Here is a 27,739-nt window from a genome sequence, read left to right as displayed (position 1 = left end):
ATAATTGTATAAATCTCTATTATCTGAGAATGAGAATTTTCTACCATTTCAGACCACTATTGAACCAGCGGGTAACTAACTAATAGGGGCAAGGAAACTGATTATTCTCTTCTTCCTAGCCACAGCACTACATAACCTCTAACTGCAAGGAAATATGTTTATTTACCCTGGACTATCAATTTAAGTAAAGCAAAAGTAAAAACATGTCTAAGAAACTAAAGCAATTTTGTGGGGAAAAAGGTAAAAATCTAAGTCAGTGTGACAGACAAACTCAAGGTATGCAAGGACTCTGTCCTCTGGACTTGTAATGACATCCAAGCTCAAACCCTGAGTCTTCCACTGATGAACTCCAGTGTGTGGCACACTCAGACAAACTCAAGGTATGCAAGGACAGTGTCCTTAGGGTTTGAGCATGGATGTCATTACAAGTCCTGAGTCTTCCACTGATAAACTCCAGTGTGTGGCACACTCAGACAAACACTAGTGTTGGGGGGACACCGTGGTTAGAAAAGACCATCCGTACTGATTACAGGACATTTACACCACAGCTACAAGACGTTTACTGAAACACTGAAAATTGTGTTCCATGGAACATCACAGAACTTCTAACCATTGTCAATATCAAAACACAAATAGATTCAGACTCACCTTACAAGCAGATACTTTTGGAGCGGCTCTGGTTGACTGACATGCTGATCCTGTTTCGGTCTCTGTTCCAGGGAACACAGGGAGATTCAGTGCTTGGCTTTCCTCATAAAACCACATATAGGCATAATATGCCCAACAAAATCAAAATATCCATCACGACACAAAATGATCATCTAAAATTGACCTGATATTGCCACAAACCCCTTAGCAGGCATGTCATGCATTGCCAGAAGTTAACAACATTTACTCAAATCTATAACTCACCACAGGCAAGGTCTGTTGAGAGCACAGGGGCTGACACATCCTGGTGCTGGACACAAACTTTTTCAATGCCCTCTTTAGAAGAAGAGGTGCCACATTGACCTTTGACACAGTGCACCTAAAAAAGAAGAGCGATATGCAAAGATTAACAGGCATCAACTGCTACAGTGTCCATTTCACCCATGAGGGACACCCTTATGCAAACCTTTAAGTTTACAACACTCAAAATGATGTTGACGGGAACAAAATGTTAAAAAAAACATACGATTTTTAACGCGCAACAAAGATTTTCAGACTGTATCTGCAGTATAATTGTAATTAATTGATAAATATGTCCCTTACAAAACTACATTTCTAAACATTCATCCATCCCATAATAAACAGCTGAATTTAAACTAACCTCATGCTCAGGGCTCTCTGGCGTGGGATTGAATGACTGACACTCTGCTCCCAACTCTGTGTCTGTTGAAGAGAACACAGGACATGAAGACAGTGCTTTGCAAGACCCCAGTATTTACCAGGCATTGCTTATTCAAACAGGTACTCACCTCTAATTAAGTCTGTAGAGGAAACATCAGGTTTCAAGTCATGGGTGGGGCCACCAAGCTCTGCAACCGCGTGCTGGCTAGAAGGGATGCTTGCACCACTAAGCTGTGTCTATACAAGTTAAACAGATACAGTAAACGTCTTGTAGCTGTGGTGTAAATGTCCTGTAATCAGTACGGATGGTCTTTTCTAACCACGGTGTCCCCCCAACACTAGTGTTTGTCTGAGTGTGCCACACACTGGAGTTTATCAGTGGAAGACTCAGGATTTGTAATGACATCCATGCTCAAACCCTAAGGACACTGTCCTTGCATACCTTGAGTTTGTCTGAGTGTGCCACACACTGGAGTTCATCAGTGGAAGACTCAGGGTTTGAGCTTGGATGTCATTACAAGTCCAGAGGACAGAGTCCTTGCATACCTTGAGTTTGTCTGTCACACTGACTTACACAGATTTGTACCTTTTTTTCACAAAATTACTTTAGTTTCTTAGACATGTTTTTACTTTTGCTTTACTTAAATTGATAGTCCAGGTTAAATAAACCCTTATCTTGCTGTTACAGTTGGTAGAGTGCTGTGGCCAGGAAGAAGGAGGAGAATAATTGGCACAGCATTGACCGAAGTTGTAGGCTAAAGCTAACTGAAGCAGGCAGGGAAATGGCACTTAAATAGGGTTTCCTTCCACTCTCAGTTTGCGTTACCTGTTGTTTTGCCTTTAGTCTGTGTTGTAAAAAATGTATCTTGTTCTTCCTATTGACGGCACTCTGTAAACTCAAACAACAAGTCTATAGGTTGATTTACCCTGAAGTTTAGCTTTTAGCGTTAGGCAAAGCCTTTGATGGGTAGAGATTCTTGTTGGTATTTTCATTTTTATAGCAATGGTGTGCTTCAAGCATCATGTAGTTTCTCTGCACCTGCACAGAAGTTTTGTTCCAATAAAATGACAACCTTTGGACTCCTTTTCAGTGCCATTTCCCTGCCTACTTCAGTTAGCTTTAGCCTACAACTTCGGTCAATGCTGTGCCAATTATTCTCCTCCTTCTTCCTGGCCACAGCACTCTACCAACTGTAACAGCAAGATAAGGGTTTATTTAACCTGGACTATCAATTTAAGTAAAGCAAAAGTAAAAACATGTCTAAGAAACTAAAGTAATTTTGTCAAAAAAAGGTACAAATCTGTGTAAGTCAGTGTGACAGACAAACTCAAGGTATGCAAGGACTCTGTCCTCTGGACTTGTAATGACATCCAAGCTCAAACCCTGAGTCTTCCACTGATGAACTCCAGTGTGTGGCACACTCAGACAAACTCAAGGTATGCAAGGACAGTGTCCTTAGGGTTTGAGCATGGATGTCATTACAAATCCTGAGTCTTCCACTGATAAACTCCAGTGTGTGGCACACTCAGACAAACACTACTGTTGGGGGGACACCGTGGTTAGAAAAGACCATCCGTACACAGCAAAAACTCCAGTGTTAAATTAACTCTCCTCAGAGTTTATTTGGCTCCACACTCAAGAGTGTTAAAAGTAACTCTGAAGAAGTGTTAAAGGTAATGAGATAATTAAGAGATTAATTAAGTGATGATTGGCCATTAGTGAAGACACCTGATGATAACAAGCAGAATCACTGAAGGAAAGAGTCACCATTATGGAGATCAGTGTTTGCTTTAGTTGGGTTCTTGGCTTTTTAACATTAGTTATTTTTTCTTGCTGCTTTAACTGTGTGTTTGGAACATACGTTTGGGCAAAGAAAGCACAGAGAAAATATGTTCAGGAGTTAGTGATGTTTTGATTAACATAATCATCATTTAGTGACTGGATCAGCTAATATCATTCTGAGACAAATGTCTAGCTATATGGGGCATGTGTTGATTTTACATTATTGATTACAACAGCTCTGTGAAGTTAATAGGGTGAGATTTTGCACACACAAAAATTCAAACTACTTTGTTGCTTTACACACTCACAGACATCAATTATCAGTGTATGAATCTCAACAATGGTGACAAACAGCATCTCAGATACACAGATCAACTCTGAACATCACAAAACAAGCTACTAAAAAGTCACATTTAACAGCAAAAATAAAATGGTGAGAATAGAAAGAAATCACTAATTCAGTTCATCTTATAATTTATGCATGCTGCAATGCATGCTGGGAGCCATGGGTGAGTTTTGATTGGTGCACCCAGAATGCACTGCAAAAGCCTTTTGATGGCCACCATTGCTGAGATTCATACACTGATTATTGATGTCTGTGTGGCTGAATGACATTGAGATTCAAAACTTTTTTTGTAAGAACAGAATAATTAAAAAAATAAAATCCCTCTGATTATATTGTAAACACCAGAGCATATGCTGTAGAATTACAGAGCTGTTGTAATCAAAAAAGTAAACCTAACTCAAAGATTAGGCTCTAAATGGCACCAGTGATTCAGCTCATGAGGATTATGTCAAAACATAACCATCAACACTTGGTCACATTTTCTCTGCACTTATATGGCTGCGTTAAAGCAGCCAGGCAAAGACTAATGTTATAAAGTCAAGAGCCCAACTAAAGCAAACACTGATCTCCATAATGGTGACTCTTTCCCTTCAGTGATTCTGCTTGTTATCATCAGGTGTCTTCACTAATGGCCAATCATCACTTAATTAATCTCTTAATTATCTCATTACCTTTAACACTTCTTCAGAGTTACTTTTAACACTCTTGAGTGTGGAGCCAAATAAACTCTGAGGAGAGTTAATTTAACACTGGAGTTTTTGCTGTGTACTGATTACAGGACATTTACACCACAGCTACAAGACGTTTACTGAAACACTGAAAATTGTGTTCCATGGAACATCACAGAACTTCTAACCATTGTCAATATCAAAACACAGATAGATTCAGACTCACCTCACAAGCAGATACTTTTGGAGCGGCTCTGGTTGACTGACATGCTGATCCTGTTTCGGTCTCTGTTCCAGGGAACACAGGGAGATTCAGTGCTTGGCTTTCCTCATAAAACCACATATAGGCATAATATGCCCAACAAAATCAAAATATCCATCACGACACAAAATGATCATCTAAAATTGACCTGATATTGCCACAAACCCCTTAGCAGGCATGTCATGCATTGCCAGAAGTTAACAACATTTACTCAAATCTATAACTCACCACAGGCAAGGTCTGTTGAGAGCACAGGGGCTGACACATCCTGGTGCTGGACACAAACTTTTTCAATGCCCTCTTTAGAAGAAGAGGTGCCACATTGACCTTTGACACAGTGCACCTAAAAAAGAAGAGCGATATGCAAAGATTAACAGGCATCAACTGCTACAGTGTCCATTTCACCCATGAGGGACACCCTTATGCAAACCTTTAAGTTTACAACACTCAAAATGATGTTGACGGGAACAAAATGTTAAAAAAAACATACGATTTTTAACGCGCAACAAAGATTTTCAGACTGTATCTGCAGTATAATTGTAATTAATTGATAAATATGTCCCTTACAAAACTACATTTCTAAACATTCATTCATCCCATAATAAACAGCTGAATTTAAACTAACCTCATGCTCAGGGCTCTCTGGCGTGGGATTGAATGACTGACACTCTGCTCCCAACTCTGTGTCTGTTGAAGAGAACACAGGACATGAAGACAGTGCTTTGCAAGACCCCAGTATTTACCAGGCATTGCTTATTCAAACAGGTACTCACCTCTAATTAAGTCTGTAGAGGAAACATCAGGTTTCAAGTCATGGGTGGGGCCACCAAGCTCTGCAACCGCGTGCTGGCTAGAAGGGATGCTTGCACCACTAAGCTGTGTCTATACAAGTTAAACAGAAAAATGCACATGTGAACTTGGACATCACCTACACAATTGTATTATTGTACAGTTTAACTGCTAAATTAAAACAATGGTACTTATTGCTTTAAAAGACAGCCATATTCAACCTAACCTCACAAGCAGAACTGCCTGATGTGACATTGCAGGACTGGACTTCTGGTCTCCCTCTGGTCTCTGTAGAATACAGGAAAAAATATGAGGAAGGCCAGGGATAGTGGGATTGTGCATCACTTGATAAGCAACCACACCATCACTGTTTCACATCCTTTATAGGCACAATACGTTTGTATGCCCACCAAAACTAATATAAAACTTTAAGTCAAACAGTCACTGACCTTCAGTGGAGGCTGTGGATGACATGGTTTGGTCTGGGAAACGGTCTTTAATAGACTCTTGAGCAGCAGTGCTTGTAACATTAGGGGGAATCTACAACACATACAGATAAGGTTGTTGGCATCACCTGGGAGAGTCATGCAAGTTCAAGAGTAACCTGACAAGATTGACTGAAAACCGGATTGAATACCACCAAGAAGTGACTTCTTTTTTGGTTATAATTGTTGGCACTAACAAGTGATAAGTATTGTGTAATCTCTGTGGCATTGTGAAACTGACACAGCAGCTTTTAAGAGAGAGATTATTTCAGTGTTATCAAGATGTCAAAATATAGTCTTTAAATCTTGACACCAATTCATATGGGGGAAAAATCTAGTTGACCCACCTCTTTACGCCAAGGCCAATCTTTCCCACCATAGTCATAAGTGATTTCAGTTCCTGCCGTAATTTCCTTCAGTGCAAAAAGGCAGAGATGTGGCTTCCCTTCAGCTTCGATCAACTTCATTCTGCAATTTGGTGCCTTGTGCTCATCGTTTACCAAGCGTCCAAATGACCCATCTTCAAGTGCTCCATCAATACTGCAAATTTACAAACATCAAACACTAAACAGACATTTATAATGACACACTTTTTAATTGTTCTTTAATTTGTAAGCAACTACACTAATGCCAAAATCCAATACAAGTATAGTTGTTCGGTGCACAGTTGCTAAGTTAAAGTGCAACATGAATTCTATACTTCTACATACTATAGAAATCAAAACACATTAGTCAATCTGAACATACCACCATGTCTTCCGTTTCCATTTGAAGTCAAACATGAAGATCGAGCATGCATTGTGGTAAACTTTACGTCTATGTTCAGCTTCAGCTGCATCAATGAGCTCCCCTCTATACTCTACCACAAAATCGCCTTGATTAATAACAGCCAAAGTGAAGATACCACGACCTGCAGACACAAACTTATTAGAGACACAGGAGTAGCAGACTATGGATACAACTCAGCACTGCAAATAATCACATACAATAGAATTATTACTATAAATTGCTACAATGCAACAATACAGTGCTTTTTTTTTCCAATTCTACATGTAGAATAAATACATGCCTAAGTGTAGAATACAGCAACAGACAGACCCACTATTAATTAAATTATTATTAAAATACTATTAACAACTTTAATTTATATTTATGTGTGTAAAATGAATAGTGTATGACTGAAAACCACTGCTCATAATATCAAGAACCAGTCACATATAACCCCTTAGTCTTGCCTAGAGTGTGTCAAAGTCACTCACCTTTAACTTCATTGATATATTTTATTTCTAGCATTTGACTCTTGTCTTTTTCAGAAAGGATGTGTTTCATTGCATCCTGAAACGGAGTAATTCTTCTCGGCATGCTATAGAAATGAAGAATAAAAATGTAAACAACAACAACACAACTTAACTACTTTTCATCTCACTAATACCATGGATATTCAAACTGTTTCATTTGAGTTCTCTGCTTTCATTACCTTCACATAACATTTCCCTGCTGTCAGTATACCAATATATTTTAAGTTCTATTAGAGGACATACACAGACAAGCAGATGGACACAGGTGTCTTATTTCAATACCCTTTCACAGACAAGGCTTAAGCTAGTCCTAGACTAAAATAAATTTCTGAGCTGTTTTAACTGAAAGCAACTTGAACTAAGATATTTTAAAATATGTCAGTGTCATAGTTTTGTCTCAAGATGAACACCAGTAATGTATTTTTCTAAGGCATGTTTATAAAAGCTACTTAAATGTCCCAGACTTTAGATCTTTTAGAAATGTAATGTGCTTCACTATTACAACTATAAGAGTGCAAAACAATATAATGCAATTTAAAAAAGTAAAACTACAATATTATGTAACCAAATATGTGCAGTGTATAGGCTACTGAATAATGTGTCCTGTCATCCCTGCTACTCTGGTCAGTTCTGTTACTATGATGTCAATCCTATTACTGTCATTAATTTAATAAAAAGTATGACAATTATATTTGTAATGACCTTCCAGGTTTGTCCGTTGTAACCCTATCTATATTGTATTTGTGACAAAGCCACACAAACATAACATCGTCTTTTAACATCTCTCTTGTAAAATATTTATGTTTTTCTTAATTGACATGTGATTCCAGCTTGTTCTTGGTCATTTGAATGATAATGTAAGATAAAAAATAAAATAAAAATCCAACATTTTAAACAATCCAGTGCTATAGGGACTAAAATACTGCTCATACATGTGAAAACTAACGTTAAAGCCTATATAGTAACGCACGTGTCTGTAACAGGCATGCCAATATCAAAACATGAGATAGATTTGAAACGTTAGTCATAAAATAAAATAAAATAATACATACCCTGAGATGACACAATACAATTAATTGTCCATAAGCTATCTTCATTTAATGGATATTTAAAATAAATCGATTACATTGATTCTATTTTTTAATTTGCCAAATTTAAAAAGGCCTTCGTGTAATGTCCCGTTTTACTGTTAAGTTTAACTCTGTATTGTTGTTGTATGTGGCGTTGGACAAAAGCGTCAGCTAAATACCATAACCATAACCATGATCATAATCATACTTGTCATTGGAACTTATTAAAACAATGTGTTATTGATATCTTACCTGCTCTCCACAACGTGCATCTGCAGAACTCCCGGGAAAATTAATCCGCTGTTGATTGACGAAGCTCTCTCCCATCCAGCCAATCAAAATGAGTTATACAAATATGAGCATGCGCAGTGTGGAATTAGCGTCTATTTTCGCGCGTTGTGTATAATGTCCCGCGCTTGTGTATAATTTCCCGCGCCTGAGTGTCGTGCATGCAGGGACCACAACAACCGATAGGGGGCAGTGGCGGACACACAAATATACAACATATGTCAGGTTTTTGGTACACAGAGACTTTTGAGAAAAACACTTTTTATGCATCAAAACATGCTGAGAAAACGTTTTATAAGGTTTATTTTTATGAGGACACCCAACTGTCCTCATATACCAGAGGGTCCTCATTGCTCTTTGAAATGTCTTGAAATCTGTCCTTCTATGCCTCAAAACAAACACACACACACACACACACACACACACACACACACACAAACACACACACACACACACTCATGCGCACACATACACACACAACCATAACACACACACACACACACACACACACACACACGCACGCACGCACGCACGCAACCCCCCCCCCACACACACACACACACTTGGATATGTGGTGTATGGTTCCTCTCCACAGGCATACTGTTTTTTCTAATGTACAGACTGTATAATCTATCCCCCTACACTAACCCTACCCCTAAACCTGCCCATCACAGAAAACTTTTGGCATTTTTTGAATTTCAAAAAACACCATTTAGTATGTTTTAGTGTGAGGACACAGATGTCGTCATAAACCATGTTTACATTGTAATATCCATGTCATTATACACATTTGTGTCCTCATAAACCATATACATGAACACACACACACACTAACAGCAGCCCAGACAGGAGGAGGACAGAGTAAAGGTACACAGGACCTGCAATTCCCACACTTTTATGAGCCCCGGGTCCAGTGGACCCGAACATCCTGTGTGTAATATAAATGTGTAGGGGGGTGTACAGTGTGTGGTCATTGAAAATGTGTTCTGATAAATCTTCCTCACAGAAAATGAGCCAAGGCCAATGAGTCTCAGTTTGAAAAAATAATCAATCGTATCATTTTTCTTTCGATAAAAAATGAAAATGGGTCCAACAGACCCGAACACCATACAAGGGTTAATCTCTCTTTTGTTTATTGTAGCAGCAGATTCAGATCTCATGATATTTCTGCAGAGCAACATCTACACAATCAGTTCATTGTTTCAAATACTTTAAATGAAATGATTTAGTAGTTCAGACACTGAATTTTAATTGTGACCAATGGCAAAGACCAGCAGATGCAAAGCTTCAGTGTAAATGATGAGACTTGTGTCCAGTTGTCTTACACTAAACAGTGAACTGTGATCAGACTGTAACTGTACAGTATAATGATACTAACTGTAGTTTCTCCAGCTGGCATTGAGGGATCATCAGTAGATCACTGAGGTTTCTCACGCCAGAGTCTCCTAGTTTATTCCCGCTCAGGTCCAGATCTCTCAGGTGTGATGGGTTTGATTTCAGAGCTGAAGTCACAGCAGAACAACCTTCATCTGTCATATCACACCATCTTAACCTACATTGAGAGAAATGAGAAAACTCTTTATTCTGTAGAGTTATATCATCTTCATAAATGTAGTGTGAACTCAGACTATCATGAGATATTGAGTTCTTCACCTCAATCTCTCCAGTTTACAGTGTGAATCCTTCAGTGCGTCACATAAGGGCTTCACTCCAGAGTCTCCTAGTTTATTCCCGCTCAGGTCCAGCTCTCTCAGGTGTGATGGGTTTGATCTCAGAGCTGAAGTCAGGATGAGACACTGTTCCTCTGTAATACTGCAATAACTCAGACTGAAGACAGAAAGAGAAAAGACAATGACTCAGATCTGAGATGATGATCTTATTAAAGACATACAGTGGCCATATAGTCTACAGTTCCCATAATCTGCTTGTAATCGAGTCTCTAGTTCTGTGAGCTGGAAACTGTTGTTTCTTCTCTTTCTTTGTTAAATCTTTTAATCTCTCTTTTGTTTATTGTAGCAGCAGATTCAGATCTCATGATATTTCTGCAGAACAACATCTACACAATCAGTTCATTGTTTCAAATACTTTAAATGAAACGATTTAGTAGTTAAAGGGCAACTCCGGTGAGAAATGACCCTAGGGGTAATTAACAGATGGTTAGCGAGTAGGTCGTTCTCTGGGATGCGTTTTCATGGAAATCGAATGTAAAGAGTTTTATCTTTAAACACAGATTAGCTTATAACACTTGTCTATGGGGCACACAGTAGTGAAATTAAATCGCTAGTTAATACCACTAACACGGCTCAAAATAGCCTCACACTAACACGGCAGCATAATGAGGGTCCCTACATGCAAACCGAAGCATTGAGAACTTTGTAAGAGTACAAACAGTTTAATAAGAAGATACTTTATAAACATAGTGCCTCGCGCGTTCACGGACAGGCGCCATCTTGGAAAACAGTCTCGACTCATCGAGCGACGAGGGCTCTGCTAAGTGATGAACTGTGACTTGGAATCTCATATGGGCCGTTGTTTACAGAAGAAAACACTGAACACAACAGAGCTAATAAATAAATAAAACTAAAAATGTCCATGTTATTACATTTCACAAACTTAATTCCTATCGACCAGCTCACTTAGAACAGCGCTCGTGGATCGATTAGTCGAGACTGTTTTCCAAGATGGTGCCTGTCCGTGAACGCGTTATGCGCTGTGTTTATAAAGTATCTTCTTATTAAACTGTTTGTACTCTTACAAAGTTCTCAATGCTTCGGTTTGCATGTAGGGATCCTCATTATGCTGCCGTGTTAGTGTGAGGCTATTTTGAGCCTTGTTAGTGGTATTAACTAGCGATTTAATTTTACCACCCTGGGTCTACTCTGTGCCCCATAGACTAGTGTTATAAGCTAATCTGTTTTTAGAGATAAAACTCTTTACATTCGATTTTCATTAAAATGCATCCCAGAGAACGATCTACTCGGTAACCATCTGTTAATTACCCCTAGGTTCATTTCCCACCGGAGTTGTCCTTTAAGACACTGAATTTTAATTGTGACCAATGGCAAAGACCAGCAGATGCAGAGCTTCAGTGTAAATGATGAGACTTGAGTCCAGTTGTCTTAAACTAAACAGTGAACTGTGATCAGACTGTAACTGTACAGTATAATGATACTAACTGTAGTTTCTCCAGCTGGCATTGAGGGATCATCAGTAGATCACTGAGGTTTCTCACTCCAGAGTCTCCTAGTTTATTCCCGCTCAGGTCCAGCTCTCTCAGGTGTGATGGGTTTGATTTCAGAGCTGAAGTCACAGCAGAACAACCTTCATCTGTCATATAACAGCAGCTTAACCTACATTGAGAGAAATGAGAAAACTCTTTATTCTGTAGAGTTATATCATCTTCATAAATGTAGTGTGAACTCAGACTATCATGAGATATTGAGTTCTTCACCTCAATCTCTCCAGTTTACAGTGTGAATCCTTCAGTGCGTCACATAAGGGCTTCACTCCAGAGTCTCCTAGTTTATTCCTGCTCAGGTCCAGATCTCTCAGGTGTGATGGGTTTGATTTCAGAGCTGAAGTCACAGCAGAACAACCTTCATCTGTCATATCACAGCAGCTTATCCTACATTGAGAGAAATGAGAAAACTCTTTATTCTGTAGAGTTATATCATCTTCATAAATGTAGTGTGAACTCAGACTATCATGAGATATTAAGTTCTTCACCTCAATCTCTCCAGTTTACAGTGTGAATCCTTCAGTGCGTCACATAAGGGCTTCACTCCAGAGTCTCCTAGTTTATTCTTGCTCAGGTCCAGATCTCTCAGGTGTGATGGGTTTGATTTCAGAGCTGAAGTCAGGATGAGACACTGTTCCTCTGTAATTCTGCATTCACTCAGACTGAAGACAGAAAGAGAAAAGACAATGACTCAGATCTGAGATGATGATCTTATTAAAGACATACAGTGGTCATATAGTCTATAGTTCCCATAATCTGCTTGTAATCGAGTCTCTAGTTCTGTGAGCGGGAAACTGTTCTTTCTTCTCTTTCTTTGTTAAATCTTTTAATCTCTCTTTTGTTTATTGTAGCAGCAGATTCAGATCTCATGATATTTCTGCAGAACAACATCTACACAATCAGTTCATTGTTTCAAATACTTTAAATGAAACGATTTAGTAGTTAAAGGGCAACTCCGGTGAGAAATGACCCTAGGGGTAATTAACAGATGGTTAGCGAGTAGGTCGTTCTCTGGGATGCGTTTTCATGGAAATCAAATGTAAAGAGTTTTATCTTTAAACACAGATTAGCTTATAACACTAGTCTATGGGGCACACAGTAGTGAAATTAAATCGCTAGTTAATACCACTAACAAGGCTCAAAATAACCTCACACTAACACGGCAGCATAATGAGGGTCCCTACATGCAAACCGAAGCATTGAGAACTTTGTAAGAGTACAAACAGTTTAATAAGAATATACTTTATAAACATAGTGCCTTGCGCGTTCACGGACAGGCGCCATCTTGGAAAACAGTCTCGACTCATCGAGCGACGAGGGCTCTGCTAAGTGATGAACTGTGACTTGGAATCTCATATGGTCCGTTGTTTCCAGAAGAAAACACTGAACACAACAGAGAAAATAAATAAATAAAACTAAAAATGTCCATGTTATTACATTTCACAAACTTAATTCCTATCGACCAGCTCACTTAGAACAGCGGTTGTGGATCGATTAGTCAAGACTGTTTTCCAAGATGGTGCCTGTCCGTGAACGCGTTATGCGCTGTGTTTATAAAGTATCTTCTTATTAAACTGTTTGTACTCTTACAAAGTTCTCAATGCTTCGGTTTGCATGTAGGGACCCTCATTATGCTACCGTGTTAGTGTGAGGCTATTATGAGCCTTGTTAGTGGTATTAACTAGCGATTTAATTTTACCACCCTGTGTCTACTCTGTGCCCCATAGACTAGCGTTAGCTAATCTGTTTTTAGAGATAAAACTCTTTACATTCGATTTTCATTAAAACGCATCCCAGAGAACGATCTACTCGGTAACCATCTGTTAATTACCCCTAGGGTCATTTCTCACCGGAGTTGTCCTTTAAGACACTGAATTTTAATTGTGACCAATGACAAAGACCAGCTGATGCAGAGCTTCAGTGTAAATGATGAGACTTGTGTCCAGTTGTCTTACACTAAACAGTGAACTGTGATCAGACTGTAACTGTACAGTATAATGATACTAACTGTAGTTTCTCCAGCTGACATTGAGGGATCATCAGTAGATCACTGAGGTTTCTCACTCCAGAGTCTCCTAGTTTATTCCCGCTCAGGTCCAGATCTCTCAGGTGTGATGGGTTTGATTTCAGAGCTGAAGTCACAGCAGAACAACCTTCATCTGTCATATAACAGCAGCTTAACCTACATTGAGAAAAATGAGAAAACTCTTTATTCTGTAGAGTTATATCATCTTCATAAATGTAGTGTGAACTCAGACTATCATGAGATATTGAGTTCTTCACCTCAATCTCTCCAGTTTACAGTGTGAATCCTTCAGTGCGTCACATAAGGGCTTCACTCCAGAGTCTCCTAGTTTATTCCTGCTCAGGTCCAGATCTCTCAGGTGTGATGGGTTTGATTTCAGAGCTGAAGTCAGGATGAGACACTGTTCCTCTGTAATTCTGCATTCACTCAGACTGAAGACAGAAAGAGAAAAGACAATGACTCAGATCTGAGATGATGATCTTATTAAAGTCATACAGTGGTCATATAGTCTATAGTTCCCATAATCTGCTTGTAATCGAGTCTCTAGTTCTGTGAGCTGGAAACTGTTGTTTCTTCTCTTTCTTTTTTAAATCTTTTAACCCTTGTGTGGTGTTCATATTTCTGTTACTCAGCCAGTGTTCGTGGGTCTGTGGGACCCGCTGCATTTTTGGGTGTTTAATTCAACTCAATCAAAAATGTTATGTTAAAATACTCAACTGATATTTACTTCAACCCAATTACAAGCAATATAAACAGCATATATGGTTAATATTTTCTCTTTACCTTTTGTTAGATCACATTTAAGAATTGCTACCTCGTGTGGGAACGGCAGGGGTAGAAACAAAACTCACTCTTGTAGCTACTCTCTCACACTCACACACAATCTCTCTCACACTCTTAGCTGTCCATCGTATATTCGATGATGACACTTGCTCCAGGGATGGAGGGAAGGGGGTAGGGTGGGGGGGAGGGTTTCAGCGACATTGCCGCTGGTGCCACTTCTCGTGGGCGTTGAGTCCAATCCTTGAGCCACACACTCTTCCGCAGATGGAGCAAGGGAAACCAGACACCAGGGGGGTACCAGCCGCCTGCTGGTGTCTCTTGATGCGTCTCTCGGATCGTCTGTCTTGGTTTTTTTGGTGTATTTGAAAGACTGCAGTGGCACAGGTGACCTGCCAGGCTGATCTGTCTAGTGCCAGAGATTCGAGCTGCGTGAGGGGAATGTTTGTTCGCTTCAGAAGGTCCCTGGTGTAGTCCTTGAAGCGCCGCTTTTGTCCTCCAGCGGAGCGCTTTGAGCCCAGTAGTTGACTGTAGAGGACTTGGCGAGGCAGGCGGTGTTCAGGCATGCGTATAGTGTGCCCTATCCAACGCAGGTGTTTGTTGGCCACAGCTGCTTCCATGCAGATTGAGCCAGTATTGCTGAGGATGACTGTGTGGGGGATTCTGTCTTCCCAGGACAAGTTGAGGATCTTCTGTAGGCAGCGGATATGGAAGGCCTCTAGGTTGGTGATGTGCTAGCGGTAAGGGGTCCATGACTCTGCCCCATAAAGCAGAGTGGAGAGACATACCGCATTATACACAGCCACCTTGGTACTGACCTTCAGGTTATGGTTTTCAAAAACCCTGCTGCGTAGGCGTCCAAAAGATGATGAAGCTTTATTTATCCGGGTGTGTAATTCTTTGTCAAGTGAGCAGCTTGAGGACAAAGTGGAGCCGAGATAGATGAAGTGGTCCACTGTTTTAAGTGGAACACCGTTTATATGAAAGCTGGGGGGTATGGGGACTGGGGTGGTGAGATGAGACATGACCTCAGTTTTTTGAATGTTAACCTGTAGGCCAAAAGATTGGTACAGACTGGCTATAGTGTTGAGGGCGTACTGCATAGAGTCCGGGCTGTGGGCTACGATGGCACAGTCATCAGCATACTGAAGCTCACAAATTTGCCGGGACTTTGTCTTTGTGCGGGCCTGGAGTCGACGGATGTTGAAGAGGCTTCCGTCGAGTCGGTATTCCACATGGACACCGTCTTCATGCCTCATGACACGATGGAAGAGGCAGGTGATGGCAGACAGGAGGATGTTAAAGAGCATCGGAGCTAAGACGCACCCTTGTTTCACCCCAACGTTTACCTCAAAAGATTCTGACTGGAGTTCTCCCATGATCACTCTGGCTTGCATCCCGTTGTGCAGCTGCTGTAGGATGCTGAGAAACTTGGGTGGTACCCCAAATTTAGAGAGGAGTTTCCAGAGCAGCTCACGATTGATGGTGTCAAAAGCTTTACTGAGGTCAATGAAGGCTACGTAAAGGTCTTTGTGCTGTTCTCGGCTCTTCTCCAACAGCTGCCTCAAGACAAAAATCATGTCAATTGTGGACCTGGACTTCCTGAAGCCACACTGCGTTTCCGGAAGCACAGCTTCCGAGATGTGCTCAACCAATCTGCTGAGCATGATCTTGGCCAGGACTTTCCCTGCGATGGAGAGGAGAGATATCCCACGGCTGTTGCTGCAGACTGCTCTGTCTCCCTTTTGCTTGTAAATAACCACGATGTTAGCATCTTTCCAGTCCTGTGGGAGGGTCCCATGTTCCCAGATATTTTGGATCAGGAGGTGCAGACGGCGCGTGAGGATGTATCCTCCTTGTTTGAAAACTTCTGCAGGAATTCCGTCGGGTCCAGCGCATTTGTTGTTCTTCAGTCCTGCAATGGCTTGCCGGAGCTCTGAGTAGAGTGGTGGGGTATCCAGGTGTATGGTTGGTGACAGGTCTGGCAAATTGTCCAGGATATGTGGGTCAGAAGGGTTGGTGTGGTTGAAGAGACTCTCAAAATGATTTGCCCAACGGGCAAGAATCTCATGCCGGTCCTTGAGAAGCGTGGTCCCGTCAGCTGATCGGACTGGAACAGTCACTCGTTTCCTGGGGCCATACAATGCTTTCAAGGCATCGTAAAAGCCTTGAGTGTTGTTACAGTCAGCCAGGTTCTGTACTTCCTGTGCCTTTTGCACCCACCAGGTGTTCTCCATAGCCCGAAGGGCTCGCTGGGTTTCTGCTCTAGCAGCAGTGAAGGAGGTTATAAGGGCAGGAGATCCAGGGCAGGACAGGAGAGCTTTGTGGGCCTTGTGCTTGGTTTTTAGGAGTGACTGTATCTCAGTTGAGTTACAGTCGAACCAGTCCAGATGGAGTTTCCTTGATTGGCCAAGCGCCTCTGAGGCTGCTTTATGAATAGCCTGGCGCAATGCTGGCCAGTCAGCTGATTCTTCCGGGATCTTGTTGAGGTTTTCAGCAAGGAGCCAGCGAAGGTTGTCTTTGGTGGTGTGGCTGTTCAGCGCTGCACAGTTGAGTTTCTTGTGTGAGGCTGTCTTTGGGCTACGAGGTTGAATGCTCATGGATAATTTGGATCTGACCATGAGGTGGTCAGTCCAGCACTCAGCTCCTCTCAAAACACGGGTGGTGAGGACATCTTTTCGGTCTTTTTGACGGACAATCACGTAGTCAAGGAGATGCCAATGTTTTGAGCGTGGGTGCTGCCAGGTGGTCTTGAACCGGTTCTTCATCTGGAAAATGGTGTTAGTAATGACCAGCTGGTGCTCTGAACAGAGGGCGAGGAGTCTGAGGCCATTGTGGTTCATATTCCCCACACCATGCTGGCCGATGACTTTACTCCATACCAGGTGCTCCGTGCCCACTCTAGCATTGAAGTCTCCCATGAGTATGAGCCTGTCCGTAGCCGGGGTTTGCTGTAGGATGGCATCGAGTGCTCTGTAGAAATCCTCTTTGATGTTGTGCTCAGCATCAAGGGTTGGAGCGTATGCGCTGATGAGAGTTGCAAAGCGTTTCTTTGCCAGGGGAATGCGCCAAGTCATCAGTCTTTCATTGATGCCGATAGGGGATTCCGAAATGTGCTGCAGCAGTTTTGTCTTCACGGCAAAACCAACTCCATGGTTGCGACGAGTGCCTTCAGGGACCCCCTTCCAGAAGAAGGTGTACCCAGCACCAACCTCTGTCAGGGAGTCCTCCCCATGCAGTCTGGTCTCGCTGAGAGCTGCTATGTCGATGTTATATCTCTCAAGCTCCAGGGCCACCAGTGCTGTCCTGCGGTGGGGCCTACCAGGAGTTTCAGCCAGGTCCAACAGTGTACGAACGTTCCATGAAGCAATGCTTAGTTTATTTTTTACGTTTGTTTTTCGACCGCGAGGGGGGATGCTCCGACGGTTGCGGTTTACCGTCCGGAGTGTGGGGAGCAGACAGTTTTTGGACCACCTTTTCCAGGTCCTTCCCCATCTCAGGGGTGAGCAGTGTGGGGCTGCTCAGTCGCAGTGGAAGCTGCCGAAAAGACCCGCTGCTCCATCCCGCAGTCCTAACGACCATCACTCCACTGCCGCCTGTGTGCATGGTTTGGCTAGGCACTCCCAGCCACATCCTTGGCCTGTGCCCACCACCATTCCACATCGCCACAGGACTTTTTTGGAGGAGGGGGGGAAAGGGGGTCGGGGCAAGAAGCTTGTGCATAGGTGAGGATTAAGGTGGGCGTGAGGGTGCACAGACCTCACCCCCACCAACTTCACTTCTGCCAGAGGGATCTCCAGTGGCATGGGGGAACCCATGACGACCTTCGTCTGGCAGGAGTTGCAGGAGGCTGCCGGTGGTCCAATCAGCTGGACTCCGCCTGTGCCTACCCCCAGGTGCAGGTTTGTCTTCGAGGTTTGCTCCCCTAGCCACTATACCCTCCCGAGTTAGCCCACGTGGCTGTGGGCTTGCCCTCTTCCGCCTTCCTAGCCGTTGTGATGGTTCTCACACCATCATCTTCCGCCTGCGTCACCGTTGGGGTCTTCCACTATTTACCCATAGCTGGGGCTATTTGCCCATAGCTGGGACAGTGGTTGACGGGCATCAGGGCATTTCCACTCGCTGATGGGCCTGCATGCCGCGACTCTGGGGCCCACTGCTGCTCCGAGATCCCGTACAACTTAGCCTGGAACCGCAAGGGACCAGTTACCATGTGTGCCACGAGGAGGCGTGCACGAGATCTTGGCAGTGGAGAGGCTATGTACCGGCTGAGGAGGCTTACACACTCGGCTCCTCTTTTCGCCCCTAAAGAACAAAGGGCTATCCGGTGGCAGTAGCTGAAAGCAGAAAGTGGCAAGCAGAAGCATACATGCTGCTAATACAAGCACTACTACCCCATCACTGTTGCACTGACGCATCACACGCCCTGTGTAGCCACACTCTCTCACACACACACACACACACACACACACACTCATGCGCACACATACACACACAACCATAACACACACGCACGCACGCACGCACGCAACCCCCCCCCCCCACACACACACACACACTTGGATATGTGGTGTATGGTTCCTCTCCACAGGCATACTGGTTTTTCTAATGTACAGACTGTATAATCTATCCCCCTACACTAACCCTACCCCTAAACCTGCCCTTCATAGAAAACTTTTGGCATTTTTTGAATTTCAAAAAACACCATTTAGTATGTTTTAGTGTGAGGACACAGATGTCGTCATAAACCATGTTTAGGTTGTAATATCCATGTCATTATACACATTTGTGTCCTCATAAACCATATACATGAACACACACACACTAACAGCAGCCCAGACAGGAGGAGGACAGAGTAAAGGTACACAGGACCTACAATTCCCACACTTTTATGATCCCCGGGTCCAGTGGACCCGAACATCCTGTGTGTAATATAAATGTGTAGGGGGGTGTACAGTGTGTGGTCATTGAAAATGTGTTCTGATAAATCTTCCTCACAGAAAATGAGCCAAGGCCAATGAGTCTCAGTTTGAAAAAATAATTAATCGTATCATTTTTCTTTCGATAAAAAATGAAAACGGGTCCAACAGACCCGAACACCATACAAGGGTTAATCTCTCTTTTGTTTATTGTAGCAGCAGATTCAGATCTCATGATATTTCTGCAGAGCAACATCTACACAATCAGTTCATTGTTTCAAATACTTTAAATGAAATGATTTAGTAGTTCAGACACTGAATTTTAATTGTGACCAATGGCAAAGACCAGCAGATGCAAAGCTTCAGTGTAAATGATGAGACTTGTGTCCAGTTGTCTTACACTAAACAGTGAACTGTGATCAGACTGTAACTGTACAGTATAATGATACTAACTGTAGTTTCTCCAGCTGGCATTGAGGGATCATCAGTAGATCACTAAGGTTTCTCACTCCAGACTCTCCTAGTTTATTCCCGCTCAGGTCCAGATCTCTCAGGTGTGATGGGTTTGATTTCAGAGCTGAAGTCACAGCAGAACAACCTTCATCTGTCATATCACACCAGCTTAACCTACATTGAGAGAAATGAGAAAACTCTTTATTCTGTAGAGTTATATCATCTTCATAAATGTAGTGTGAACTCAGACTATCATGAGATATTGAGTTCTTCACCTCAATCTCTCCAGTTTACAGTGTGAATCCTTCAGTGCGTCACATAAGGGCTTCACTCCAGAGTCTCCTAGTTTATTCTCGCTCAGGTCCAGATCTCTCAGGTGTGATGGGTTTGATTTCAGAGCTGAAGTCAGGATGAGACACTGTTTCTCTGTAATACTGCATTCACTCAGACTGAAGACAGAAAGAGAAAAGACAATGACTCAGATCTGAGATGATGATCTTATTAAAGACATACAGTGGTCATATAGTCTATAGTTCCCATAATCTGCTTGTAATCGAGTCTCTAGTTCTGTGAGCGGGAAACTGTTGTTTCTTCTCTTTCTTTGTTAAATCTTTTAATCTCTCTTTTGTTTATTGTAGCAGCAGATTCAGATCTCATGATATTTCTGCAGAACAACATCTACACAATCAGTTCATTGTTTCAAATACTTTAAATGAAACGATTTAGTAGTTAAAGGGCAACTCCGGTGAGAAATGACCCTAGGGGTAATTAACAGATGGTTAGCGAGTAGGTCGTTCTCTGGGATACGTTTTCATGGAAATCGAATGTAAAGAGTTTTATCTTTAAACACAGATTAGCTTATAACACTCGTCTATGGGGCACACAGTAGTGAAATTAAATCGCTAGTTAATACGACTAACAAGGCTCAAAATAGCCTCACACTAACACAGTAGCATAATGAGGGTCCCTACATGCAAACCGAAGCATTGAGAACTTTGTAAGAGTACAAACAGTTTAATAAGAAGATACTTTATAAACATAGTGCCTTGCGCGTTCACGGACAGGCGCTATCTTGGAAAACAGTCTCGACTCATCGAGCGACGAGGGCTCTGCTAAGTGATGAACTGTGACTTGGAATCTCATATGGGCCGTTGTTTCCAGAAGAAAACACTGAACACAACAGAGAAAATAAATAAATAAAACTAAAAATGTCCATGTTATTACATTTCACAAACTTAATTCCTATCGACCAGCTCACTTAGAACAGCGGTCGTGGATCGATTAGTCGAGACTGTTTTCCAAGATGGCGCCTGTCCGTGAACGCGTTATGCGCTGTGTTTATAAAGTATCTTCTTATTAAACTGTTTGTACTCTTACAAAGTTCTCAATGCTTCGGTTTGCATGTAGGGACCCTCATTATGCTGCCGTGTTAGTGTGAGGTTATTTTGAGCCTTGTTAGTGGTATTAACTAGCGATTTAATTTTACCACCCTGTGTCTACTCTGTGCCCCATAGACTAGTGTTATAAGCTAATCTGTTTTTAAAGATAAAACTCTTTACATTCGATTTTCATTAAAACGCATCCCAGAGAACGATCTACTCGCTAACCATCTGTTAATTACCCCTAGGGTCATTTCTCACCGGAGTTGTCCTTTAAGACACTGAATTTTAATTGTGACCAATGGCAAAGACCAGCAGATGCAGAGCTTCAGTGTAAATGATGAGACTTGTGTCCAGTTGTCTTAACCTCAACAGTGAACTGTGATCAGACTGTAACTGTACAGTATAATGATACTAACTGTAGTTTCTCCAGCTGGCATTGAGGGATCATCAGTAGATCACTGAGGTTTCTCACTCCAGAGTCTCCTAGTTTATTCCAGCTCAGGTCCAGATCTCTCAGGTGTGATGGGTTTGATTTCAGAGCTGAAGTCACAGCAGAACAACCTTCATCTGTCATATCACACCAGCTTAACCTACATTGAGAGAAATGAGAAAACTCTTTATTCTGTAGAGTTATATCATCTTCATAAATGTAGTGTGAACTCAGACTATCATGAGATATTGAGTTCTTCACCTCAATCTCTCCAGTTTACAGTGTGAATCCTTCAGTGCGTCACATAAGGGCTTCACTCCAGAGTCTCCTAGTTTATTACCGCTCAGGTCCAGATCTCTCAGGTGTGATGGGTTTGATTTCAGAGCTGAAGTCAGGATGAGACACTGTTCCTCTGTAATACTGCAAACACTCAGACTGAAGACAGAAAGAGAAAAGACAATGACTCAGATCTGAGATGATGATCTTATTAAAGACATACAGTGGTCATATAGTCTATAGTTCCCATAATCTGCTTGTAATCGAGTCTCTAGTTCTGTGAGCTGGAAACTGAAGACAGAAAGAGAAAAGACAATGACTCAGATCTGAGATGATCAAACTGAGCTTTTAAAGGATTTTTCAGACAGTCATTCATCAGCACATCGTCTGAAAGTCATATTTGTAATTCTCGATTTTTCATCTCAGAAGTGTCATAAAGTTCTAGTTTACACAGGCACTGCCAACACACATTTCCATACAATCAACTTGTAAAAGTGCATGAACCGTTATATGACCCTTTAAATAATAAGGTGAAATGACCATGTAGTCAATAAATATATTTCATAAGAACAAGCCTATAACATAACCCATTAAAAGTGCCTGCTCTATTACAAATCATTTATATATCTTTAAATACCCCAAACAGCTGCATTACAAGATGGAAATATAGACCAGAAAGGATATTTAAACTTGCTCTGCCCTTACGTCAGGACTCACTGTATGGAAGCAGAAAAGACTCATTAATAATTCACGCAAAAAACACAATGCACACATTTTCAGACAATTTCACATGCATGAAATCAAATTTACATGCACAAAAAACTATTCACGTGCAAAAAATAAAATTATATATTCATACAAAACATTTCACAAATGCAAAACACAATTCGTAGATTTACAACTGTGCATAAAAACTTTTGAATGTTTCAAATTTACAAGTTTGTCCTTGAATGTGAATGTGCGAATCGTCATTCGCGTGTGAATCGCCTTGGATGTGTGTGTGTGTATTTTGAGAGTCTCCTGGCAGCGCTCTCCTCCCACCCGGAGCAGTCGTATTCTTTAGCCAATCAGATTTAGGCTTATCAGTCGGCCAATCATAGTCACGTGAGGGCGGGCCCACCTGGTGTTACGTCATCAGCCTTTGCCCACAGTTCATCATGGGGCTAAGCATAGGTTTGCACAATTTGATCTCTTCATTTCTGTTTAGTGAAACTATGAAGTTAGAGATCAGTTGTAGTGATAGCTTATTAAATATTAACAGATGTAAGCAATTGCTGTGGTAATCAGATGTCCCATATGAAGAGGAAATGATGCTTGTTTTGTTGTATATTAGCTGCAGGTAACGTACAGAGCCCCTCTGACAGCTCATCTGGATGTCAATCCAGATGTCAATCACTAAACTAATATTTAGTTGTATGACCACAGTTTTTTAAAACTGCTTGACATCTGTGTGGCATGGAGTCAACCAACTTGTGGCACCTCTCAGCTGTTATTCCACTCCATGATTCTTTAACAACATTCCACAATTCATTCACATTTCTTAGTTTTGCTTCAGAAACAGCATTTTTGATATCACCCCACAAATTCTCAATTGGATTAAGGTCTGGAGATTGGGCTGGCCACTCCATAACATTAATTTTCTTGGTTTGGAACCAAGACTTTGCCCGTTTACTAGTGTGTTTTGGGTCATTGTCTTGTTGAAACAACCGTTTCAAGGGCATGTCCTCTTCAGCATAGGGCAACATGACCTCTTCAAGTATTTTAACATATGCAAACTGATCCATGATCCCTGGTATGCGATAAATAGGCCCAACACCATAGTAGGAGAAACATGCCCATATCATGATGCTTGCACCTCCATGCTTCACTGTCTTCACTGTGTACTGTGGCTTGAATTCAGAGTTTGGGGGTCGTCTCACAAACTGCCTGTGGCCCTTGGACCCAAAAAGAACAATTTTACTCTCATCAGTCCACAAAATGTTCCTCCATTTCTCTTTAGGCCAGTTGATGTGTTCTTTGGCAAATTGTAACCTCTTCTGCACATGCCTTTTTTTAACAGAGGGACTTTGCGGGGGATTCTTGAAAATAGATTAGCTTCACACAGACGTCTTCTAACTGTCACAGTACTTACAGGTAACTCCAGACTGTCTTTGATCATCCTGGAGGTGATCATTGGCTGAGCCTTTGCCATTCTGGTTATTCTTCTATCCATTTTGATGGTTGTCTTCCGTTTTCTTCCACGTCTCTCTGGTTTTGCTCTCCATTTTAAGGCATTGGAGATCATTTTAGCTGAACAGCCTATCATTTTTTGCACCTCTTTATAGGTTTTCCCCTCTCTAATCAACTTTTTAATCAAAGTACGCCGTTCTTCTGAACAATGTCTTGAACGACCCATTTTCCTCAGCTTTCAAATGCATGTTCAACAAGTGTTGGCTTCATCCTAAAATAGGGGCCACCTGATTCACACCTGTTTCTTCTCAAAATTGATGACCTCAGTGATTGAATGCCACACTGCTATTTTTTTGAACACACCCCTTTCAACTAATTCAACTAATTGCCCAATTGCACAGCCTTAAGAGCGTGCATATCATGAATGCTGGGTCTCATTTGTTTTCTGAGAATCTACTGAACCTACTGGTAACTTGTTTGCCACATAGCAATAAAAAATATACTAAAAACCTTGATTATTCTGGTTAGTCACAATGTACTGCTATTATTTTGAACAAGACTGTATATATATATATTTTTTTTTTTCTGTACTATATGTTGTGCTCCTTTATACTTGAGATTGTCAGTTCATCATTTACTCATCTTCAAGTTGTTCCATACCTGTAACCTATGTATGAATTTCATTGTTCTGCTGAACACAAAGGAAGATATTTCAAAGAATATTTGTAACCAAGCAGATCTTGTAAGCCATTGACTACGATAATTAATAAAAATCTAATTAATAAAACGTATACATCAACTGTAGCAAATGTCTTTGAACCTTTTAATTCTGCCATAAAACAAGAGCATTTAATAATGCATAGCAGAGTTTTATTCCTTGAATGTGTACATTAATTGAGTAACAATGCATGACTTTCAATCTCTTATTGAAACAAAGGACTGTTTTGAAAGAATTACAGTAGGAATGGTAAGGCCAAGGTACTGGTTGTCTCTGCAACTTTATACATCATCTGTCTTGAAAATCTGAAATAATAAAACTGCATATGCAGCTTAAAACACACCATAGATGAAATGTAAATGGTGTTCAATGTATGCACTTCATTACATAAATTATCATCATAAGCTGAATGTATGCTGGACATGACATGCAGGTACAAACACACCTCTGACACTGCTTTTCCTACAAGACCATGTGGAAAATATCTATACGATACTTTTTTTCCATAATCGTCTATATCAATATATCCAACATCTTTCATTATTTAAACTATTGTTGCGCTTTCTGTAGAGTTTATGAATTTAAAATCCTGACATTGAATGCGCATGAATAGGCTAATTATTTATGAAGTAAACATAATCATCCATCAATACTTAAAATAAATTTCTATTTTCACACTTGGCCCAAACAGCAGTTAATACACTATCACTACAACTGATCTCTAACTTCATAGTTTCACTAAACAGAAATGAAGAGATCAAATTGTGCAAACCTATGCTTAGCCCCATGATGAACTGTGGGCAAAGGCTGATGACGTAACACCAGGTGGGCCCGCCCTCACGTGACTATGATTGGCCGACTGATAAGCCTAAATCTGATTGGCTAAAGAATACGACTGCTCCGGGTTGGAGGAGAGCGCTGCCAGGAGAGTCTCAAAATACACACACACACACATCCAAGGCGATTCACACGCGAATGACGATTCGCACATTCACATTCAAGGTCAAACTTGTAAATTTGAAACATTCAAAAGTTTTTATGCACAGTTGTAAATCTACGAATTGTGTTTTGCTTTTGTGAAATTTTTTTATGAATATATAATTTTATTTTTCGCACGTGAATAGTTTTTTGTGCATGTGAATTTGATTTCATGCATGTGAAATTGTCTACACATGTGTGCATTGTGTTTCTTGCGTGAATTATTAATGAGTCTTTTCTGCTTCCATATGAATGTGCTCTTAAAGATCTCATGTTAATCAAGATCAACACGTTCTCATGAAATGCGCATCTATAGCACGAGTTGTATTTATCGTGAGATTTATACGGCAAAATGACGTGACAATGATACGCATTGTCAACTAGGATTAGTGGATTATAAGCCAGCATCATGAGCAGACAGCGCGCCAGCATCCGGTTCTCTTTCACGCCTGAACAAACTATAACACACAGGAAGAATTATGCCAAAATGTCCGTTTTGTCAAGTATTCTCACTGGAAACAACGTCTTAAATGAACTTAAAGACTTGTGAGGAGATGGGATGCGTGAGACAGCGCGTCAGTTCTGCAGCGGTAGATCTTAAAGCGACAGCAGCCATTAATGTTAAACACTCACTGCTCTTGACTGGAGAACTTTTGTAGTTTTAATAAGGATTCATCTATATTTAATTCATAATTTATGCAGTGCAGACTGTTAACTTTATACTGATTACTTTATTCAATGTCTGTACCTGTTAGACAGGAAGTGCACAGGTAAATATGACATGGGTTTATGAGAGGATTGTTTTAAGTTGAAGTTTGAAGCCGAATAAATGTTCAAAAGCTTTCAGTTACACTGTAATGTTAAATCACTATAATGAATGTTTAAAGTGTGTGTGTGTGTGTGTGTGTGTGTGTGTGTGTGTGTGTGTGTGTGTGTGTGTGTGTGTGTGTGTGTGTGTGCCGTTGTAACTGCCATTGTTAATGCAGCAGAGAAACTATGCTTTGGACATTATTACTGAACATGTGCTTAGTTGCAGCACTTAGACTGGCGTTTAAACGAGCCCTGTCAAGCGGCCGCATTTACAAACAACAGCGGCAAACATATGACCCAGTCCCGCAAACACCATTACTGGCGGGCGAGGATGTCCAATTTGACTTTAACAACTATGTGTGCCAACTTGAATGTCAGGAATGGAACAAGTTTGAGATCTATGAGAGACACTTCAGAAAGTCATTGGACACCAAACTACTCCAAGAAAGAACTTACTGTGCCTGCTCCGGTGACCCGGCGAAATGGAGTAAAGTTGCGTCCATACTTTTCGGCGTTTTGTTTTTCAAAAACGGAGTGTTTCGTGCGAGGCGTGCTGGTGGGAAGGAGTTTGGATTACCGCTCCTGAAATATGTGTCACGCATCCTAAAGAAGTTCCCCTTGAGCGATAAACATGCAGTGGAATTAACATCGGTCTCCATTACTTCCTGGATTGAGAAACAGCTGATCTTGGTGAGAGACGTCATCCAGCCGTCGCTCAGCAGAAGGGGAGCTGAAGAGCGCTGCGGGCAGCCGAGGACGGTAAGCAGAGAAAAACTAGCACACCTATGGCAGCACCGCAGGTCCAAAGCTATTGAGATTATTCTCAATAATAGCACATTTCCTTCCCCTCCACCTACTATTAATGATATCAGTAACGTGCATAAGTATTATGTGGACAAATGTCAATCACTCCCGTCTCATACATTGGCCACGCCCCCCTGGTCCACCAACATAGAGACAACTGCTCCAGTCCATTATCCATCCACTGCTCATTTTTCTATTGATGAAATAGACAAAGTTCTTCCAAATAACAAAGCCTGTGGATATGATGGGGTAAAATATGAGACCCTGAAAGCCACAAAATCCTGGTCTTCCCATATACTCACATGTATATTTAACACCTGTCTGATTAATGGGAAAGTGCCAGACTCATGGAAGGGGCCCTTGTCTATAGAATTCCAAAGAAAGACAATACCCCAAGTGATCATCTACATGGAGAGACATATCTCTCCTGCCCACTGT

General features: G+C 41.3%; 3 protein-coding genes and 1 long non-coding RNA gene across 5 annotated transcripts in view; 1 reads left to right on the top strand and 3 right to left on the bottom strand.

Moving 5' to 3' along the window:
• LOC137040675 (uncharacterized) overlaps positions 1 to 27,739 on the top strand; it is a 442,512-nt gene that overhangs the window by 83,537 nt on the left and 331,236 nt on the right. The gene's annotated exons all lie outside the window — the stretch shown is intronic.
• Positions 1 to 27,739, bottom strand: part of LOC137040656 (NLR family CARD domain-containing protein 3-like) — a 153,306-nt gene that overhangs the window by 27,377 nt on the left and 98,190 nt on the right. For both annotated transcript variants that reach the window (XR_010897959.1, XM_067416444.1), the window contains exons 10-11: positions 9,972 to 10,145; positions 9,697 to 9,870 (exon numbers count right to left, since the gene is read on the bottom strand). Coding sequence is in view for 1 of the 2 variants with exons in the window: in XM_067416444.1 (XP_067272545.1) it covers positions 9,697 to 9,870; positions 9,972 to 10,145 (348 nt within the window). In the remaining variant the exon portion in view is untranslated. The remainder of the gene's footprint in view (positions 1 to 9,696; positions 9,871 to 9,971; positions 10,146 to 27,739) is intronic.
• Positions 11,461 to 13,734, bottom strand: LOC137040763 (ribonuclease inhibitor-like). Its single transcript, XM_067416536.1, has 4 exons — positions 13,565 to 13,734; positions 12,045 to 12,218; positions 11,770 to 11,943; positions 11,461 to 11,668 (listed from the first exon to the last, which is right to left on the bottom strand). Exons 1-4 carry the CDS (start codon positions 13,720 to 13,722, stop codon positions 11,461 to 11,463), a joined length of 714 nt encoding a protein of 237 aa, XP_067272637.1. The 5' UTR covers positions 13,723 to 13,734.
• Positions 13,836 to 26,470, bottom strand: LOC137040762 (ribonuclease inhibitor-like). Its single transcript, XM_067416535.1, has 6 exons — positions 26,436 to 26,470; positions 21,808 to 21,981; positions 21,533 to 21,706; positions 20,010 to 20,183; positions 19,735 to 19,908; positions 13,836 to 14,013 (listed from the first exon to the last, which is right to left on the bottom strand). Exons 1-6 carry the CDS (start codon positions 26,468 to 26,470, stop codon positions 13,836 to 13,838), a joined length of 909 nt encoding a protein of 302 aa, XP_067272636.1.

Source organism: Pseudorasbora parva, chromosome 14, assembly GCF_024679245.1.
Source record: "Pseudorasbora parva isolate DD20220531a chromosome 14, ASM2467924v1, whole genome shotgun sequence".
Taxonomy (NCBI): Eukaryota; Metazoa; Chordata; class Actinopteri; order Cypriniformes; family Gobionidae; genus Pseudorasbora; species Pseudorasbora parva.
The sequence above is the reverse complement of the archived record's forward strand: the minus strand, read 5'-3'. Positions and strand labels throughout refer to the sequence as shown.